Here is a 23,364-nt window from a genome sequence, read left to right on the forward strand (position 1 = left end):
ATGCACATTTTAATTTTTTTCATTAAAAACATATTCCTCCAAAATGTAGGCACTGAGTAATAGTGGACAAGACCATGTTTTCTGAGTTGACTTACAGCGTAGGACTTGGCGGACACAGCAACTGGAAGTGCTGCGACGTTTGCCATTTGCCAGAATCTGGGAAGTCATTAACACTAGCTGTGTGTGTTGCCCCAATCAGGCGGAATTGACTGCCACTGTGTGCCTACTGGGTTTAGTGGTGGTCTGGCTGTCAGTCAAATGGTGGCTAATTAGGAGCTTTACTTGCGGCAGCCCGAGTGATTATGTTTCTGTGTGTGACTGCTTTGCTGAGAATTGGCATGTTATGAGGTGTCGGGGTGTGATGTGGACTTGGCAGCAATATACAAGTAAATTGGTTGATGTTTTCCTTTATCTTTGTTTTTACAAAATAGAGAATCATTACATGTTTTTTTTTTTATTTAAAAAATAACGGTTTCCTCTACTCGCCGGATCTGCAAACAGTCGGTGTCAGTAATTGGGAGCGGAGTGATTTTGGGTAATTTTTAAATGATCTGACTAGATCGCTTAGAAAATGACCCAAAATCACATGTATGGGGACCATAGCGATAGTGATGCGCGGACCCGTGGGTCGCTATCTGTCGCCCGTCTAGATTTATACTACATGCAGTATAAATCTAGTCAGATACTCTTCAGGGCTGCTAATTCAGAGGTCTGAATCAGGCCCCGTGTGCACTGCAGGTGGGGCAGATGTAACATGTGCGGAGAGATTAGATTTGGGTGGGGTTTGTTCAAACTGAAATCTAAATTGCAGTGTAATAATAAAGTAGCCCGTATTTACCCTGCACAGAAACAAAATATCTCACCCAAATCTAAACTCTCTCTGCACATGTTACATCTGCGCCACCTGCAGTGCACATGGTTTTCTCCAATTTGAGAACAAATTTGTCCTGTGATCGTGACTGAATTAAGCCCAATATGCCAGACTGAAGAGGGCAACATGTGATTGGACGACAGCCACTGCTTGCGTCATTTGATTGGCTCTTGTCTCTGTAGTGTCTGTCAGCCAATTATATTTAATACTGCAGTCAGCCTTTTAATTCATGCATGGGATGCTTCCAAGCCTCGCAATATCCATAACATACAGGGTGCCAATGTTCAAAGCAACCAATTAGACAGTTGCTTATATTGTCTAGCTAGAATTAAGTAGACCAAAAGATGATATCAAAATCTAAATAAGGACTGTGTTTATTAGTTGTAAAAAAAAAAAAAAAAAGAAGCACATTGGACACTAAGGGGGTGATTCAGGTTGGTTGGACAAAACCATGTGCACTGCAGGTTGGCAGATGTAACAGGTGCAGAGAGAGTTAGATTTGGCTGGGGTGTGTTCAAACTGAAATCTAAATTGCAGTGTAAGAAAAAAGCAGTCAGCATTTACCCTGCACAGAAACAAAATAATTACTCTCTCTGCACATGTTACATCTGCCCCACCTGCAGTGCAGTGTGGTTTTGTCCATTAAGAGCGAGTTTGCTTTTGCAAAACAACCTGAATCACCCTCTAAATGCATTGGATACATTCCTCTATTCCTTACCCATATACTTTCAGTTTTGTCAGCCCCACAGTTTGAGAACCATAGCTGCATATTATGGGCCTGATTCAGAAATGTATGCAAATGAGTTTGCAGTTGCAAATTTGTATGCAGCGGCTTTGCAAAAATCCACTAATAATGCAGCCCATGGGAGTTATATAGGGAAGCCATAAATTAGCACCTCTGATCCATCGATGGCGTACACAGATGCAACCATTGACGCACATCAGGCAAATGTCAACCACCTGAGTAACCCCATAGCCTTGGCTCATGGCCTCTGGCAGATCAAACTTGCAAGCAGTAACACCCCCAACATGGTGGCACCACATCTGTGTTTTTGCCACCACTCCTCCATTAACCGCAATAACGGGTTCACATTCATCTCTGAATCATGCCCGATAATAAGCGCTGAGCTCTAGTTTCCTGTTCTTATCACTTTCCTCTGATTTTTTCCCCTTTAGAGCTTTCTAGAAATATTACAGATGAAGTGGAATCTTCTACAAGAACTGCTTTGGGGGCTCAGTTTAACATGACTGTGTCTTCCCAGCCCAGAAAACCATCAGCATCCAGTGGACCCATACTCAAAGCAGCTTCCCCACCACCTAAAAATGGCAAAACACACCATCATGTAAAGGATTCTTCCAGGACGCCAGTACATGGGGGTGGGAAAATAAGTACTACCACCCACGTACACTCCACTCATGTAAATTCCACCCACAGTCAGCAAAGAACCCCTAGACAAAATGTGACTCACTTACAGTCCACCAAGAGGCCTGACACTACAAAGAGCCATCTAATGGGAGAGTCTTCTGCAAAGAGATTGAACATCAAGAGGCCACCTATCCATCCCAGCAAGATCAAGAGTGCTGTGAAGTCTACAATGAAGTACCCATCTGCCCGATATCAAAGCCAACCACATTTACATGATAAAAATGGGACTGCCAAACCGGGTACAGGACGTGTCCAGATCTCCAATGCTACCACCAGCTTAACAGAACTTTCTACCAGCCCCAAGTCCCACCGGGCTGTCTCGACACCACTGAGAAATACTTTCAAATATGGTCAAAAGGACCTTCCATCTCTAGAGGATAGAGTAAGACATCTTCCAGGCACACAGTCAGTGACCCTGGTCAACAGGCAACTAAGAGAAAACTCAAATGCTTCAGTATTTTTTAATACTTTAGTAAATAATAATTCCAGCTTCTTCACTAATAATCCCCTCCATGTTATTGCTCCAAATTATACATCTGCCAATTGGAGAAAGACCATGTTGTATGAACTGAATGCTCTGAACAGCCGAGAACAGAGTTTAGAAAATGTAACTGTGGTGCCTCAAGTGGATAAGCATATCAACATCTCAAGACCTGGACTTCTTACAGGAATAAATACACCAGGGGAACATAAATCCAAAATAATTCAGGAGTTCAAGTCAAAAGCAAATGTAAGTATACCAGATTTAAAGGTAATATATAACCATACTGAACCAAACTGGGGAGGATCTGTCTCCTCAACAGAACTTTATAGACTCCATCAAGATGAAAAAGTTATGTTCCCACTTGAACCAACCACACAGGTCAGTCCCAATGAGCCTACACAGATGGACATGATGGTCACTCAGAGCGAAAGGACTATTGATAAACAAAACCGTCCAAATATCCAATATCATGGACATTCAGAAGTAGTTACACATGTTAATAATCGAGGAAGGGCAACAGACTGGACAGGAGTGGAAACCCAAAGCAGTACAGAGCAAGACCAGACCTGGCCAGATTTGGTGGCACACAAACAGATTCATCCAAACGGTCCACATTTCCATAGACATAGACACCCGGAAATAAAGCCACAAGATCAAGCAGAAAATAACACCTTGCCACATCATAAGTTTACATCATCTGCAGGAACAGTTGGCTCTGAACTGGGCAGTCACCATAAAAAACATCTACATAACAACACCCGACCACATTCCCATGTGCACAACAAGCACCGAGTAGAACAGCAGATACAAACGACTCAAATTTCCAAGGCACAAATACACGAGCAACCAGAAACAAACACACAGATACAACCGACCCGTCCAAGTCAACCATTGTTCCAGACAGACCCAACACCAGATATACAGAAGCATGCAATCATCCAAAAAAATGCTAGTTTAAATACAGACCTATTAAACATCATGCCTCACTTAAGCACTGCACAGGAGAACCACACAGAACCTAAAGTAACTATACAAGGCCTTTTGGAACCATTTCCAACCACACAACCAAAACTAAGTTCACAGAGTTTACCGAACCTAAACACACACAGCCAGTTTGTACCAGCAGTGCAGACCCAACAGGCTGTAACCGCACATAATGAATCTTTGAGTACATATAACCAGCCAGACCTGCAGAAACTCAACAGGTTGGAAAAAGAGAACCGATCAGATACCTACCCAAAGTCAAATACAAAACCATTCACACAGAAACATCCAATATCATTCACAAGGTACCACACAAAACAAACAATAGCATATAACACAACCACATATGCCCAGCTGGAACCTACCAGACAACTCGAGCCAGAACCAACCACACAAACAAAGCAACAGTTTACACTATACAACCAGCCGGGTCTAACCATACAAACCCAGCCAGGGAATGCCACAGACACACACAGAGATGTATCCACACATAGCAATCCAGGTGTAACCACACATGCCCAATCAAAGCTTACCACACAGAATGTACTAGAACTTATCACGAAGACCCAATCAGAGCAACCCACACAAAGCCATCCAAAACTAACCACAAAGATCCAGCATGACCTATCTCAAAATATGTGGGCAGAGTTTTCCACACAAACATTGCCTGACCTAGTAAGAACTAACCCATTGAAGCAAGTCACGGCGACCCATCATCATGTAATCACAGGGCCCCAACCACTTCCCACCACACAGAGTCCATCTGGCCATGTATCATTAAAATTAACAGCTAGCCAGTCTAAACTAAAGGACCAAAAACCAACTTTGTGGAGTAGTACAGACTTTTCCACGCAAACCGAACCAGCCACAAAGACTAAGACACAATCACCCACACAAAGTGCTCCAGTCACAAATAACCAATCAGAATTACCCACACAAACAGAATCAATCACAAAGACCAAGACCGGATCACCCACACAAACTGAAGCGGTGACAGAAAACAAGTCTGGATCACCCGCGCACACCCAACCTATCCATACAATCGAGAAAGAATCACCTAGACAAAATGAATCAGCAACAGAAAACAAGAATGGATCATCTCCACAAACACAACCTATCACAAACACTGAAATGGGATCCACAACGGAGTCAGATCAAATCACAAAGAGTGAGACAGGAACAACTACGCCAACCGAACTGGTCACAAAAATCAAGACTGTGTCATCAACCCAATCCGAGTCAGTCAGAAACAGCAAATCCGTGCCAACCACCAAGCATAACACAGGCTATGCCACACCAAGTGAGACCGTTACAAACAAAGAGATAGAAACAAAACCAGTCTTAACAAACAAAACTGTATCGCCCACACAACCCAGCAAATTGAGCAATAGAAGAAGTGAAATAGAACCAATGTCAGCAACTGTAATGCCAACAACGAGCCAAACTCAACCAGTTACCAGAATGGGACCAGCCGTGCTCCATCACATTGAATCGTCAACTAACATAGGTAAAATACAATCAGTGCAGGCCCAATCGGATCTCAATACTTGGACAAATCACCAGCAAACCACAATGTCCCAGCCTGAGCTGATTAGCAAGGAAGAACCTGACATTCTACCACCAAGAAACCAGGCAACCTCAATATCTGCGATTCCAAGTGGCAGCCATTTTATACCACACATGACACCAGGTTACAGGACTGAGACATCTAGCCTAAGGACTAGTGGTCATCAAACATCTTCTCAAAATGATATGTGGGACCTGGGAGTGACACTAGCTTGGGATTTGGGAGCTCTCTCTACCACCTCAGGACGTGCTTCAGCAAGAGACCATTCTGATGATATTACCACAAACGGAAAGAAATCTGAAATTGAAGCTTCTAGGTCAACTAAATTATTGCCCCCACTGCAGTCCAACAACGCCTTCACACCTCAGACAGTCGGTGACATGATGTCCGTCCAGCCCGGGAGGGACCGGATCTACATTGTAGATGAACAGCAGCCCGTCTTTAAAGGTCAGTCAATCCTGCACAGACTAAATCCATTCTATGTCTGTGTAAGAAGAACTTTCTATTTATATTGCTTGTTTCTGGTCATATGAGAGTGTCTGATGGTATTTCATGAGTGCGGACTATAGTGCATTCCCTCCCATTTCCCTCAGACCAGTAAAAAAGGATCATTGATCACTATGAGGATTGCAAAAGCTGAGAATGAGGGGCTGATTGGTGTCAGGGGGGACTTACCTCTCAGTGCCATGACAAGATGATTGTGTATAAAGGTGGGAGGTTGGAAGGTGGGTAATAGGATTGTAGGGGCAATGGGTAGGAGTATAAAGGAAATGGTAAATGTGTGAGAACATGAAAGCTACAGTGTATGTGCCCAATGTATATAAAATATAGGCCCTTATTCTGTTCCATTCGCAGCAGGGCTGCGTTCACACGGGTACCAATGTTTTTGTACTGCACATGCGCATTTCTGGGCATGTGCATACACAGGGTGCGTGTACCCACAGCGAACAGACTGCATGCAACCAGGACGGGGGGGGGGGGGGGGCGGAGAGGGGCGGCGTGCGGCACCATTAGCATATGGGAACACCCAGCGTTTCATGGGCGTTCCCATGAGAACTCTGGGTGTTCTCATGCCATGATGCAGGTGGGTGGGCAGCTGATATCACCAGATGTCAGCTGCCCGCCCATTTCCTTCCCAGCATGCACGCATATGTAAGGTTGCTCAGAGCAACCTTACATATGCGTGCACCTTCCACATCTTTCCATTGTCGGCGACCATCAAAAAGATGTGGGAGGTTGCCCCTGGCTTGCAAATGGATGTTACAGCATTGCAAATCAACCTGCTGCATTTCCATACTAGAGTATCGCTGCTGCATTGCCGTACTAGTGTCGCTGCTGCATTGCCGCACTAGAGTATCGCTGCTGCATTGCCGCACTAGAGTATCGCTGCTGCATTGCCGCACTAGAGTATCGCTGCTGCATTGCCGTACTAGAGTATCGCTGCTGCATTGCCGTACTAGAGTATCGCTGCTGGATTGCCGTACTAGAGTATCGCTGCTGGATTGCCGTACTAGAGTATCGCTGCTGGATTGCCGTACTAGAGTATCGCTGCTGGATTGCCGTACTAGAGTGTCGCTGCTGCATTGCCGTACTAGAGTATCGCTGCTGGATTGCCGTACTAGAGTGTCGCTGCTGCATTGCCGTACTAGAGTATCGCTGCTGCATTGCCGCACTAGAGTATCGCTGCTGCATTGCCGTACTAGAGTATCGCTGCTGCATTGTCGCACTAGAGTATCGCTGCTGCATTGCCGTACTAGAGTATCGCTGCTGCATTGCCGTACTAGAGTATCGCTGCTGCATTGCCGTACTAGAGTGTCACTGCTGCATTGCCGTACTAGAGTGTCACTGCTGCATTGCCGTACTAGAGTATCGCTGCATTGCCGTACTAGAGTGTCGCTGCTGCATTGCCGTACTAGAGTGTCGCTGCTGCATTGCCGTACTAGAGTGTCGCTGCTGCATTGCCGTACTAGAGTATCACTGCTGCATTGCCGTACTAGAGTGTCGCTGCTGCATTGCTGTACTAGAGTATCGCTGCTGCATTGCCGTACTAGAGTGTCGCTGCTGCGTTGCCGTACTAGAGTATCGCTGCTGCATTGCCGTACTAGAGTGTCGCTGCTGCATTGCCGTACTAGAGTGTCGCTGCTGCATTGCCGTACTAGAGTGTCGCTGCTGCATTGCCGTACTAGAGTGTCGCTGCTGCATTGCCGTACTAGAGTATCGCTGCTGCATTGCCGTACTAGAGTATCGCTGCTGCATTGCTGTACTAGAGTGTCGCTGCTGCATTGCCGTACTAGAGTGTCACTGCTGCATTGCCGTACTAGAGTATCGCTGCTGCATTGCCGCACTAGAGTATCGCTGCTGCATTGCCGTACTAGAGTATCGCTGCTGCATTGCCGTACTAGAGTATCGCTGCTGGATTGCCGTACTAGAGTATCGCTGCTGGATTGCCGTACTAGAGTATCGCTGCTGGATTGCCGTACTAGAGTATCGCTGCTGGATTGCCGTACTAGAGTGTCGCTGCTGCATTGCCGTACTAGAGTGTCGCTGCTGCATTGCCGTACTAGAGTGTCGCTGCTGCATTGCCGTACTAGAGTGTCGCTGCTGCATTGCCGTACTAGAGTATCGCTGCTGCATTGCCGTACTAGAGTATCGCTGCTGCATTGCTGTACTAGAGTGTCGCTGCTGCATTGCCATACTAGAGTGTCACTGCTGCATTGCCGTACTAGAGTATCGCTGCTGCATTGCCGCACTAGAGTATCGCTGCTGCATTGCCGTACTAGAGTATCGCTGCTGCATTGCCGTACTAGAGTATCGCTGCTGGATTGCCGTACTAGAGTATCGCTGCTGGATTGCCGTACTAGAGTATCGCTGCTGGATTGCCGTACTAGAGTATCGCTGCTGGATTGCCGTACTAGAGTGTCGCTGCTGCATTGCCGTACTAGAGTATCGCTGCTGGATTGCCGTACTAGAGTGTCGCTGCTGCATTGCCGTACTAGAGTATCGCTGCTGCATTGCCGCACTAGAGTATCGCTGCTGCATTGCCGTACTAGAGTATCGCTGCTGCATTGTCGCACTAGAGTATCGCTGCTGCATTGCCGTACTAGAGTATCGCTGCTGCATTGCCGTACTAGAGTATCGCTGCTGCATTGCCGTACTAGAGTGTCACTGCTGCATTGCCGTACTAGAGTGTCACTGCTGCATTGCCGTACTAGAGTATCGCTGCATTGCCGTACTAGAGTGTCGCTGCTGCATTGCCGTACTAGAGTGTCGCTGCTGCATTGCCGTACTAGAGTGTCGCTGCTGCATTGCCGTACTAGAGTATCACTGCTGCATTGCCGTACTAGAGTGTCGCTGCTGCATTGCTGTACTAGAGTGTCGCTGCTGCATTGCCGTACTAGAGTGTCGCTGCTGCGTTGCCGTACTAGAGTATCGCTGCTGCATTGCCGTACTAGAGTGTCGCTGCTGCATTGCCGTACTAGAGTGTCGCTGCTGCATTGCCGTACTAGAGTGTCGCTGCTGCATTGCCGTACTAGAGTGTCGCTGCTGCATTGCCGTACTAGAGTGTCGCTGCTGCATTGCCGTACTAGAGTGTCGCTGCTGCATTGCCGTACTAGAGTATCGCTGCTGCATTGCCGTACTAGAGTGTCGCTGCTGCATTGCCGTACTAGAGTGTCACTGCTGCATTGCCGTACTAGAGTGTCGCTGCTGCATTGCCGTACTAGAGTATCGCTGCTGCATTGCCATACTAGAGTATCGCTGCTGCATTGCCGTACTAGAGTGTCGCTGCTGCATTGCCGTACTAGAGTGTCGCTGCTGCATTGCCGTACTAGAGTATCGCTGCTGCATTGCCACACTAGAGCCCCTCCAACCAGAGTCTGCATCAGGACCAATATTCAACCCAGTTTGCATTTGATTGGGAGCGTAAGGTTATGTTTGTGTGCATGGAAATGATGACATTTAGGACCAGCTTTACATGAGCACCATTAATATGGTTGCCTGGAAAGACTTGAAATCACAGTGCTGTGCACAAAGCAGTCAGTACAGGGGTGTGCAGTGTTTGGCCTGGCAGTGTAATCCCATATTGCGCATATATAGGATGTGTAATGTGTGGCCGGTCTTCAGTCACCAGCATGTTTTTCCCTCATGTCCTGGTTGCACTAACATGGGGTGAATATGATCCTTGATGATGAAGCTGTTTCTTTTAAAGATCCACTTGTGTAGCTGCAACTGAAAAGTAAGTAAGAAGGTCAGGAACAAACGTTGCGTCTCAGGCCATGTGCGACCCGACATCGCTGATAGTGAGAGGCACATCGTAGCCTTGTATTAATATAGCCAATCAGATGTGTCCACGTGCACATATTTGATTCGCCATGGAGTTGGCAGTTGTGCCATGCATCTCACCACACAAAATATGCCTCTAAAGAGCAATCCATGGGTACCCTGGGCATATATATATATATATATATATATATATATATATATATATACTCCAAACGAAAAGAGCACTCAGGAGACTTAGCATCAAATGGTATGAACAGCCGTATTCGGGACCGCAGCCCCTTCGTCAGATACCTACAGCAGTTTGACACATACACACACCCCCCTACATATACCCCATTACTCACCGGGTCCCGGTGTCTCTGCACGCTGTCTGCGTCGCGCCGGAAGCCGTCAGATGCCGCACTTCCGGTCACTAACATCGTGAAACCATGGTATCCGCATGGCTTGCGTCTCACCTGGTTCACTCTGCGTTCCACAGACTGCCTGGATCCATCGATGTTTGACCATCAACTGTTTCTATCTCTCCTGGAACTTACATTGTGCAGGAATTATTTTTTATTTGACGGTTCTTTCTTTTTGCAGCTACGTGGGTGTGCCATGGGATCATCGGTAGCACCCACGTGTGCTAATGTCTATATGTTCCAGGTGGAGCAGGACATGTTTTTTTCCAATCCCGATGTTGCTCAATGTATCTTTTTGTATACAAGGTACATCGACGATATTTTTATGCTTTGGACCGGGGGTAAAGATGCGTTTGTGGCACTTATGGAAACCATTAATGCTCAGGATTTCCCCATAAAATTTACGTATACTTGTGATTTGACCAAGGCTAATTTCTTAGATGTGGCAGTAACGCTGTGTGAGGGTAGGTTTGAAACTGAGGTCTACTCTAAGAGTACTGACCGTAATAGAAAAATCATACAGTAAAAATTAACTTTTATTAATATACCTTAAAAGGCTGCGAAAATTAGTTAAAAAACATATATAACGTACAAGGGTAGGAAAACACACTTTTATTAAAACAAAGGTGGCAGGCAGGTGTGGCTGTTCATTTGTAATGGGTAACGTGTAGTGATTCACAATGTGTGGATGCCTCTGTTCAGACCGTGGGTCTAGAATGTCCACGGCGAACAGTAGTTAGAGATTGCCAAGGGAGCTGGGTCAGCTGACCTCTGATAACTCCACTCTTATAAAATAAATAAATTCACATGTGTGCCGTCTCTGACTGTGATTATACTGGTGCTGTCTCTATAATATATCACAGAGTCCACATCGCTGTACGTGACCAAAAACAGCTACTGGGGTGTCCTGTCTGTCATAATCAGCAGAGAGAACTCAAACCCCGGGTGCCTGATATGGGTCGCCTATGATAAACGTAAGTGGGGGTATTGAGGAGGGATGTGCCCCTAAGAATCCGGGGGAGACAGATTCACCCCTTATAGCCCACTCTCGTGCCTTGTAGGACCTAGGTGTTTATATAAGTCACCTGGCACATATATCAACCACCTCTTTCCTAGGGTCTCAGATGGGGTGTCGCATCTGTACCAATGACAGAGAGACCTCAACCCCAGAGGACCCTATGGTATGAGGGGAGGGTGGATAGGCTGTGGGTACAGCTGGGGAGGTATACTGTGTCCCTGTCCTGAGACCAGGGAACAACAGACTCACCTCTGATAGCTCTCAGAAATGGAGAGAAGTCAGAGAAGAAGTGAGAACTCCCAAGGTGGGGTGTATCTCACTGCGGCACAGGTGTGAGTTGTGGCCCTTATAAGGGCTTACAAGGCAACACACTGTGGTACATAAATCAAAATGCAATTTATAATGAAAATAACAAAGGTGACAGCACACCACTGCCTGCGCACCGCTAGCCGGCACGCGCTTCGCAGTGTAGCTTCTTCAGGGCCAACCTGCCTGTGGGTATGTAAGGGTTTAAATACCCCTTGGTACTTCTCTCTAAACCAATCATCAATCAGCGCGTTTCCCGCCAAAAAATCCCCGTGGGTTTGCTTACCCAATCATAAGGGGTCATATTGTAGCCTTAGTATGTGTCAAACTGCGTCCAGGGAGGCGTCATAGCCTGTCATGATGGATCAGCCTATCATCACTACGGCCAAGTGCCGCGCCTCCCGCGCACGTGGTCCACTCTGGCCAGTGATGATCCGTCCGGAGGATGTGTCCGTTACCACCCCCACCAGCACGTCTGACATAGCCGTGTATCGTCACGGTTGCTATGGAGATCGGACGCTTGCGTCGTCACCGTTGCCATGGTGATCCGACGCCGCGTCCAAAACAGCGGAGTATAGATGGATGTCGTGGCACTCGCGTCATATCAGTGACGTTGCCGCCTGGCGAATCGGGTTGCTGGGTACTCGTGAACTCATCTTCGGGAGGTGTGGTTAGCGCTCCCGTTTGTTTACATCTGTCAGGGTTATTATTGTGGCAGTGTACACGTCCCCACCATCAGACCCCTGATGGATCGAGCAAAATGTAAGGTGTGAATTCTGCAGGAGCGGGTGTTTAGGGCTGGTAAGTATCCTAGATCTCCGCATGGATCCATTATCTGTGTCACATACGTGTCCTAAACAAAAAGGCTCCTTCAGCCCGATCGTTTAGAGCCATCACTGGCAGGGTGGACCTGGACTCTAAGAAAGATTCATCTAAGTAAACATGATGCGCATATTATATAATATAACGCAGTCTTGTGTCCTATCAGGCTGCAAAGCCTCATGTGGAGGACATGTGGTCATATGGAGGTAAGTATCCCAACCACATAGGGACTGATCGTATAGGTGTAAGTCTTAGATAGTCTTCATTATTGAAATATTGCATAATAACAAATATATGACACTGGAAAATTTGAAGACATTAAAAATGTTGAAGACAATAAAAATAAGCTACCTCAGGCAGATGATCTCGTGATCTATCTATAGTAACGTTACATGCCTCAAAGGGGGCATTTGCAATGTGCATGATATTCGTGGGGGAATATGGAACCCCGTGGTAGGTGGGTCACTGCCTGAATAAGCCCAAACTGCCAACCCAGTATCACTGCCAGAAATATAGAGATAATTGTGAAGAAACACATGAGTGGCAGAGGCTGTAACTTGAATTGAGTGTGACTTATTCAGTGCTACAATATTCATATTCGTCATGCCCGGTGAATGATGTGTGGAACCAAAAACATGGTGAAAGAAAGATAATGTGTAAAATAAAACCAATAATATGAACGGGGTATGTATTATACCGCAATTAATGCCATCCTGTGTTATGAGTGTGAGAATGGACCAAGTATATAGTGCCATAATGCGCTGTGATGTCTAAGGATGAGGATCCTCCATGGTCCCCATCAAAAGTGAAAATAAAGATATAAGGAAAATAGCGTGAAATCTTAAGAAGCTGAGATGAAAACGTATGTACTCAGATCAGATGTGTAACACTGCAAATAATATCAAACTGTGCGAAAGAAAACATTCAAAACGTTGAGAGAGTGCATGGGTGTTCATCTAGAAGTGTTGGAATATAGGGCGTGAGATAATGAATGTGTTAAAAAGTGTATGACCTATAAGATAGAGAAGTGCATAAGTATCAGCCGATAATGAGCTGATAGATACTGTTGCCAATACATGCTGGGTTCATCATAGATGATTTAGGGGTATAATCAGTCATATGGGTTAAGATGCAGGCACCCACCGTCGAGGATCCACCAAAAAACAAAATAGAATAAAGTTCGTCTCTGGATTGAGTGGGTCTATAAGTGCTCGGTTGTCGGGGCATGTAGCGCCCTCATAGAGGGGGCAGATGACCCGATATGTAGTCTCACTCATTCATTCACCGGGTCATCTGCCCCCTCTATGAGGGCGCTACATGCCCCGACAACCGAGCACTTATAGACCCACTCAATCCAGAGACGAACTTTATTCTATTTTGTTTTTTGGTGGATCCTCGACGGTGGGTGCCTGCATCTTAACCCATATGACTGATTATACCCCTAAATCATCTATGATGAACCCAGCATGTATTGGCAACAGTATCTATCAGCTCATTATTGGCTGATACCTATGCACTTCTCTATCTTATAGGTCATACACTTTTTAACACATTCATTATCTCACGCCCTATATTCCAACACTTCTAGATGAACACCCATGCACTCTCTCAACGTTTTGAATGTTTTCTTTCGCACAGTTTGATATTATTTGCAGTGTTACACATCTGATCTGAGTACATACGTTTTCATCTCAGCTTCTTAAGATTTCACGCTATTTTCCTTATATCTTTATTTTCACTTTTGATGGGGACCATGGAGGATCCTCATCCTTAGACATCACAGCGCATTATGGCACTATATACTTGGTCCATTCTCACACTCATAACACAGGATGGCATTAATTGCGGTATAATACATACCCCGTTCATATTATTGGTTTTATTTTACACATTATCTTTCTTTCACCATGTTTTTGGTTCCACACATTATTCACCGGGCATGACGAATATGAATATTGTAGCACTGAATAAGTCACACTCAATTCAAGTTACAGCCTCTGCCACTCATGTGTTTCTTCACAATTATCTCTATATTTCTGGCAGTGATACAGGGTTGGCAGTTTGGGCTTATTCAGACAGTGACCCACCTACCACGGGGTTCCATATTCCCCCACGAATATCATGCACATTGCAAATGCCCCCTTTGAGGCATGTAACGTTACTATAGATAGATCACGAGATCATCTGCCTGAGGTAGCTTATTTTTGTTGTCTTCAACATTTTTAATGTCTTCAAATTTTCCAGTGTCATATATTTGTTATTATGCAATATTTCAATAATGAAGACTATCTAAGACTTACACCTATACGATCAGTCCCTATGTGGTTGGGATACTTACCTCCATATGACCACATGTCCTCCACATGAGGCTTTGCAGCCTGATAGGACACAAGACTGCGTTATATTATATAATATGCGCATCATGTTTACTTAGATGAATCTTTCTTAGAGTCCAGGTCCACCCTGCCAGTGATGGCTCTAAACGATCGGGCTGAAGGAGCCTTTTTGTTTAGGACACGTATGTGACACAGATAATGGATCCATGCGGAGATCTAGGATACTTACCAGCCCTAAACACCCGCTCCTGCAGAATTCACACCTTACATTTTGCTCGATCCATCAGGGGTCTGATGGTGGGGACGTGTACACTGCCACAATAATAACCCTGACAGATGTAAACAAACGGGAGCGCTAACCACACCTCCCGAAGATGAGTTCACGAGTACCCAGCAACCCGATTCGCCAGGCGGCAACGTCACTGATATGACGCGAGTGCCACGACATCCATTTATACTCCGCTGTTTTGGACGCGGCGTCGGATCACCATGGCAACGGTGACGACGCAAGCGTCCGATCTCCATAGCAACCGTGACGATACACGGCTATGTCAGACGTGCTGGTGGGGGTGGTAACAGACACATCCTCCGGACGGATCATCACTGGCCAGAGTGGACCACGTGCGCGGGAGGCGCGGCACTTGGCCGTAGTGATGATAGGCTGATCCATCATGACAGGCTATGACGCCTCCCTGGACGCAGTTTGACACATACTAAGGCTACAATATGACCCCTTATGATTGGGTAAGCAAACCCACGGGGATTTTTTGGCGGGAAACGCGCTGATTGATGATTGGTTTAGAGACAGTACCAAGGGGTATTTAAACCCTTACATACCCACAGGCAGGTTGGCCCTGAAGAAGCTACACTGCGAAGCGCGTGCCGGCTAGCGGTGCGCAGGCAGTGGTGTGCTGTCACCTTTGTTATTTTCATTATAAATTGCATTTTGATTTATGTACCACAGTGTGTTGCCTTGTAAGCCCTTATAAGGGCCACAACTCACACCTGTGCCGCAGTGAGATACACCCCACCTTGGGAGTTCTCACTTCTTCTCTGACTTCTCTCCATTTCTGAGAGCTATCAGAGGTGAGTCTGTTGTTCCCTGGTCTCAGGACAGGGACACAGTATACCTCCCCAGCTGTACCCACAGCCTATCCACCCTCCCCTCATACCATAGGGTCCTCTGGGGTTGAGGTCTCTCTGTCATTGGTACAGATGCGACACCCCATCTGAGACCCTAGGAAAGAGGTGGTTGATATATGTGCCAGGTGACTTATATAAACACCTAGGTCCTACAAGGCACGAGAGTGGGCTATAAGGGGTGAATCTGTCTCCCCCGGATTCTTAGGGGCACATCCCTCCTCAATACCCCCACTTACGTTTATCATAGGCGACCCATATCAGGCACCCGGGGTTTGAGTTCTCTCTGCTGATTATGACAGGCAGGACACCCCAGTAGCTGTTTTTGGTCACGTACAGCGATGTGGACTCTGTGATATATTATAGAGACAGCACCAGTATAATCACAGTCAGAGACGGCACACATGTGAATTTATTTATTTTATAAGAGTGGAGTTATCAGAGGTCAGCTGACCCAGCTCCCTTGGCAATCTCTAACTACTGTTCGCCGTGGACATTCTAGACCCACGGTCTGAACAGAGGCATCCACACATTGTGAATCACTACACGTTACCCATTACAAATGAACAGCCACACCTGCCTGCCACCTTTGTTTTAATAAAAGTGTGTTTTCCTACCCTTGTACGTTATATATGTTTTTTAACTAATTTTCGCAGCCTTTTAAGGTATATTAATAAAAGTTAATTTTTACTGTATGATTTTTCTCTCTGAGGTGCACCCACAAAAGGACACTCTTTTCTTCTTTGTACTCCATGCTCCCTACCTAGTGTCCAGAGGTAGCACACCCCTGCCTATATAGGTTTAACCTGATACATACTAATTCAGGGGTCCAAACATATTTAGTCTTGTGCGACTGACCAAAACCCCCTACCTCCCTCCTACTGACCGTAATACCATACTTCGGACCACGAGTCATCACCCTCCCGCCCGTGACCGGAAGTGCGGCATGTGACAGCTTCCGGCGCGACGCAGACAGCGTGCAGAGACGCCGGGACCCGGTGAGTAATGGGGTATATGTAGGGGGGTGTGTGTATGTGTCAAACTGCTGTAGGTATCTGACGAAGGGGCTGCGGTCCCGAAAACGGCTGTTCATACCGTTTAATACAGTGATGTTGAATTGATGCTAAGTCTCCTGAGTGCACTTTTCGTTTGGAGTCTACATGTGCAGTAGTTGTGGCACCGGGAGCAGCTGTCTACATCAGAGTGCCGGCATAAGTGGATTGCTATATATATATACTGTTGGTTCAGTGCGGTGCGGTGCTATTTACCTGCTGCAAAATTACCCCTATATTCACTATCACACACACAACCTATCAGCATGTGTGAGGAAACTGGAGGAGCCGGAGGAACTCACACAAAACACGGACAGAAAATACAAAAAGCAATATCATTATTATATGGATTCCAAGATTATTCAAAAATATGCATCAAACTCGTAACATCAAGAGGAAGATTCTGTGTCTGTGTAAGTTTATGGATATTTTCTTACTGACACCTAGACAATTTTACTAACAGTTAGCAGCCGTGTTGCCCACTCACCCAACATGACTTTTCTCACAGAACACCAGTGTCAGCTCTTTTCCAGTGTAAGCTGTAATGCTGCAGTATATATCACAAAGTGACATCATCTGTCTCAATGCTCTTCTCCATCAGTGCAAACAATTAATGTCACTCACAGAATGAATACGGACCACCGTGCAGTGTGTGAGCAGCCAGACCGCTGCCGGGCGCTCCTTCTACAAGAGGTCAGTAGCTCACCACAGACAGCGCTGGCGGCATTGCAGCCTAATTGCATATTCAACAGCTAACTGCCCTCTGACCTCTCCTCCTCTTCTTTTGCAGTTGACGTCGGCTTACAAGTCTGCTCCGGGATTCGATAAGATTGAGATTCTGAATGTGACGTGAGTGATGTGACCAACGCTGAGACGTAGTCCTTGTTATTTGGTGGATGAGTCGGCATTTTAGGGAAACGGGGATCATATTTGTGTCTGTTAATTGCTCTACATCTAGCTTGGTGTGGATCATAGCGTTGACAGAGTCTAGGTAGACCATGAATGATCAACAGGAACATGTAATAAGACGACATTAAAAAAAAAGGTCAACTCAAGCAATTGTTTTTTCACATCTGTCAACATGGACCTCCAATAATGTGCCGTGTACCCTCGCATTTACCGTTCCCAATCGTAGTCCGCGCGGATCGTAAAGCATGGAAAAGTCCAAAGAAAGTGTGAAAAATCCATGTCAACATTTTCCTTTGTAGACCATTGCCATGTTGATCTATTGCGTGCCGAACGTTGCCATTTCGATCAATTGACTGTGTCAACCTTTCATCCGTGTCGACCTAGTGCGTGTTAATCTTTTGTCCATGTTGACCATTCATGGCCGGTTTATTGACTGTCGACTGTATCATAGCATAGTAATGGGCCACATTGCACAGACGTTACTCCGCATTGTAAAGGGGTGTACACACGGAGCGATCCTTCTAAGCGACTTTGACTACATAGTCAAAACTGCTTAGAAGGTTAGTAAAGATCGCTGTTAAGGTTAGACAAATCTCCCTATAATATCGCTTAGTAAAAGAGTTGCCAGGCAAGAATATTTTGACTAGATCGCTGGCTGTCTGGTCAGAGTCGCTGGTGTTCACTGCTGAGGGAGATGTTCACTAGGCGATCTGCAATGAAACCAACTAAGTATGTTACTTCTAGTATAGACAAAACCGCCCATAGACAAAATCGCTTAGTCAAAGTCGCTCACTAGCAAAAATTGCTCTGTATGTACTGATCTCAGGTTTTTATGTGCGGAAGCTATAAGGGTTACACTACAGGTATAGCATGCAATCATGGGTGTGATATGCCTCCTCCACCATCGGCTTTCTGAAGGTCGTTTCTCCGACAAATCCCAACTGTCGTTAGTCAAACAGGGGGCGAGCACGTCGGAGCCCCTTGCCAGCTCGCCACTCTGCGCTGCTCGGTGGGCCCCCGTGAGGGAAAATAGAGCCTGGCAGATGTTGGATAAACAACCATTGCAATCCCGACTGTCTGAGTCATCCGGTGCCCGTAATCACAGGCAATGGTGCTTAGTAGTGACAAGGAGAATAACAGGGTGACTGGCCTAGACTAGTGCTAGTATTAAGAAGAAGGTAATAGAGCTAGATTAGGCGATGATGTATTTCACAGTGACAAAGGATGATAGGCTCACATCACAGGTTAAAGTGTTTAAGTGGCATGCCTGACAAAGGACACCACTGAAATTACAGGTGGAATCACTAGTTATAGTGCACTGTAGTGACAATGATAACAGCAGGGTAATAGACTAGACTACTAGTTATAGTAGTGACAATGATAACTGTAGTGTAATAGACTACATTACTAGTTATAGTGCACAGTAGTGACAATGATAACAGCGGGGTAATAGACTATTAGATCACTAGTTATAGTGCACAGTAGTGACAATGAAACCAGTAGTGTAATAGACTAGATTACAAGTTATAGTGCACAGTAGTGACAATGATAACAGCAGGGTAATAGACTAGACTACTAGTTATAGTGCACAGTAGTGACAATGATAACAGTAGTGTAATAGACTAGATTACTAGTTATAGTGCACAGTAGTGACAATGATAACTGTAGTGTAATAGACTACATTACTAGTTATAGTGCACAGTAGTGACAATGATAACAGCGGGGTAATAGACTATTAGATCACTAGTTATAGTGCACAGTAGTGACAATGAAACCAGTAGTGTAATAGACTAGATTACAAGTTATAGTGCACAGTAGTGACAATGATAACAGTAGTGTAATAGACTAGATTACTAGTTATAGTGCACAGTAGTGACAATGATAACTGTAGTGTAATAGACTACATTACTAGTTATAGTGCACAGTAGTGACAATGATAACAGCGGGGTAATAGACTATTAGATCACTAGTTATAGTGCACAGTAGTGACAATGAAACCAGTAGTGTAATAGACTAGATTACAAGTTATAGTGCACAGTAGTGACAATGATAACAGTAGTGTAATAGACTAGATTACTAGTTATAGTGCACAGTAGTGACAATGATAACAGCAGGGTAATAGACTATTAGATCACTAGTTATAGTGCACAGTAGTGACAATGAAACCAGTAGTGTAATAGACTATATTACAAGTTATAGTGCACAGTAGTGACAATGATAACAGTAGTGTACTAGACTAGATTACTAGTTATAGTGCACAGTAGTGACAATGATAACAGCAGGGTAATAGACTATTAGATCACTAGTTATAGTGCACAGTAGTGACCATGATAACAGTAGTGTAATAGACTAGATTACTAGTTATAGTGCACAGTAGTGACAATGATAACAGTAGTGTAATAGACTAGATTACTAGTTATAGTGCACTGTAGTGACAATGAGAACAGCAGGGTAATAGACTATTAGATCACTAGTTATAGTGCACAGTAGTGACAATGAAACCAGTAGTGTAATAGACTATATTACAAGTTATAGTGCACAGTAGTGACAATGATAACAGTAGTGTACTAGACTAGATTACTAGTTATAGTGCACAGTAGTGACAATGATAACAGCAGGGTAATAGACTATTAGATCACTAGTTATAGTGCACAGTAGTGACCATGATAACAGTAGTGTAATAGACTAGATTACTAGTTATAGTGCACAGTAGTGACAATGATAACAGTAGTGTAATAGACTAGATTACTAGTTATAGTGCACAGTAGTGACAAGGATAACAGCAGGGTAATAGACTATTAGATTACTAATTATAGTGCACAGTAGTGACAATGACAACAGTAGTGTAATAGACTAGATTACTAGTTATAGTGCACAGTAGTGACAATGAGAACAGTAGTGTAATAGACAGATCACTAGTTGCAGTGCACAGTAGTGACAATGATAACAGTAGTGTAGTAGACTAGATTACTAGTTATAGTGCACAGTAGTGACAATAAAACAGCAGGGTATTAGGCTAAGATCATATGTTGCAGTGCACAGCAGTGACAACGATAACAGTAGTGTAATAGACAGATCACTAGTAGTAGTGCACAGTAGTGACAGTGATAAAAAGTAGTGTAGTAGACAGATCACTATATGCTGTGCACAGAAGTGACAATGATAACAGTAGTGTAATAGACAGATCACTAGTTGGAGTGCACAGAAGTTACAATGATATCAATAGCGTAATAGATAGATCACTAGTAGTAGTGCACAGTAGTGATCGTTGATAGCTGTAGTGTAATAGACAGATCACTGGTTATAGTGCACAGTAGTGACAATGATAACAGTAGTGTAATAGACTAGATCACTGGTTATAGTGCACAGTAGTGACAATGATAACAGTAGTGTAATAGACTAGAATACTAGTTATAGTGCACTGTAGTGACAATGATAACAGCAGGGTAATAGACTATTAGATCACTAGTTATAGTGCACAGTAGTGACAATGAAAACAGTAGTGTAATAGACTAGATTACTAGTTATACTGCACATTAGTGACAATGATAACAGCAGGGTAATAGTCTAAAAGGGTGAACATTTTGGCTAATGGACAATTTTGACTAAGCAATTTTGAGAGATTTTGGCTAGATGCACTGGAGATTTTGACTACGCGATTTTATCTAAGTAATGATAGTCGATGATTTAGTCAAAATTGACAATATTGACTAAGAAGGAGAAAAATAGGGAGATTTTGGATAACCTTCTAGGAGATTTTGACTATCTAGTCAAAATCTCCTGCCTAAATCTCACAGTGTGTACACCCCTTTAGATCACTATTTATAGTGCACAGTAGTGACAATGATAACAGTAGTGTAATAGACAGATCACTAGTTCCAGTGCACAGTAGTGACAATGATAAAAGTAGTGTAATAGACAGATCACATGTTGCAGTGCACAGAAGTGACAATGATAACAGCAGGGTATTAGACTAAAATCACTTGTTGCAGTGCACAGCAGTGACAAAGATAACAGTAGTGTAATAGACAGATCACTACTATTGTTGCACAGTAGTGACAATGATAACAGTAGTGTAGTAGACAGATCACTATATGCTGTGCACAGAAGTGACAATGATAACAGTAGTGTAATATACAGATCACTAGTTACAGTGCACAGAAGTGGCAATGATAACAGAAGTGTAATAGACAGATCACTAGTTGCAGTGCACATAAGTCACAATGATAACAGTAGTGTAATAGACAGATCACTAGTTATAGTGCACAGTAGTGACAATAAAACAGCAGGGTATTAGACTAAGATCACTTGTTGCATTGCACAGCAGTGACAACGATAACAGTAGTGTAATAGACCGATCACAAGTAGTAGTGCACAGTAGTGACAGTGATAACAGTAGTCTAGTAGACAGATCACTATATGCTGTGTACAGAAGTGACAATGATAACAGTTGTGTAATAGACAGATCACTAGTTACAGTGCACAGTAGTGACAATGAAACAGCAGGGTATTAGACTAATGCTGCCCATACATATGTGAGATATCGCATACAATCCTTCGATTTCGACCGCATCTGGCCGATAAATCGAATGATTGTATGCAGTTTTAAGGGACTTTTCGACGCGATGCGCGGGCACGCCATTGAATGACGCGTCGACAGATATTATGTGGTGCACATAATATCTATCGAATTGTAGGAGCAGTTGCATGTGGTTTTTAACCACATGCAATTGCTCGAATACAATCCGGGGGTGGGGGGCGGAGGGGACGCATTCAGCGTTGTGGGGTTTGGTGAGCGGGGGCCCTAGGGACCACTGGTGGCGTATATGCGTCTCGTATCAGGGGCTGCGGAGTAGTGTAGCGCTAGCAGTAGCACTTGCGGGCGGCGGGAGTCAGTGGTGGTGGGAGAATTGTTTAAAATACTGGGCTGCCCTGTGATTGGTTGAGAGAGCTCAGCCAATCACAGGCCAGCCCAATGTTTTAAACAAATCTTCTGCCACTGCTGACTCCCGCTGCCCGCAAGTGCTACTGCTACCATACACTACTCCGCCACCCCCTGCCCGCCCTCTTCCAGCACCCGATGTGCCACCGGAAGATGGCATTCGACATCGGGTTCTGACAGTTGCACCCAAAAATGTGATCGGATTCGATGGACATCGTACTTCGATGTCGAATCGAATCCCATCGCATAAGTGTATGGGCAGCATAAGATCACTAGTTGCAGTGTACAGTAGTGACAATGATAACAGTAGTGTAATAGACAGATCACTAGTAGTAGTGACAATTGATAACAGTAGTGTAGTAGACAGATCACTAGTTGCAGTGCACAGTCGTGACAGTTGATAACAGTAGTGTAATAGACAGATCACTAGTTGAAGTGCACAGAAGTTACAATGATAACAGTAGTATAATAGACAGATCATTAGTAGAAACATAGAATTTGAAGGCAGATAAGAACCATTTGGCCCATCTAGTCTGCCCCTTTTTATTACCCGCCAGGTAATCTCAACCCTTTTTAATCCTTATTTCTTTGTAAGGAGCCATAGTAGTAGTGCACAGTAGTGACAGTTGATAACAGTGGTAGACAGATCACATGTTGTAGCGACGATAACAGCAGGGTAGAAGACAGATCACTAGATGCAGTGCACAGAAGTGACAATGATAACAGTAGTGTAATAGACAGATTGCTAGTAGTAGTGCACAGTAGTGACAGTTGATAACAGTGGTAGACAGATCACATGTTGTAGCGACGATAGCAGCAGGGTAG

At 44.8% G+C, this 23,364-nt stretch overlaps 1 protein-coding gene across 2 annotated transcripts in view; it reads left to right on the forward strand.

Moving 5' to 3' along the window:
* Positions 1-23,364, forward strand: part of LOC146020101 (uncharacterized) — a 52,597-nt gene that overhangs the window by 13,575 nt on the left and 15,658 nt on the right. For both annotated transcript variants that reach the window (XM_083152936.1, XM_083152935.1), the window contains exons 2-4: positions 2,048-5,779; positions 17,290-17,381; positions 17,479-17,537. In XM_083152936.1, coding sequence (XP_083009062.1) covers positions 2,048-5,779; positions 17,290-17,381; positions 17,479-17,537 — 3,883 coding nt within the window. The remainder of the gene's footprint in view (positions 1-2,047; positions 5,780-17,289; positions 17,382-17,478; positions 17,538-23,364) is intronic.

The sequence above is a fragment of the Crinia signifera genome, chromosome 7 (assembly GCF_055691185.1).
Source record: "Crinia signifera chromosome 7, ASM5569118v1, whole genome shotgun sequence".
Lineage (NCBI taxonomy): Eukaryota > Metazoa > Chordata > Amphibia > Anura > Myobatrachidae > Crinia > Crinia signifera.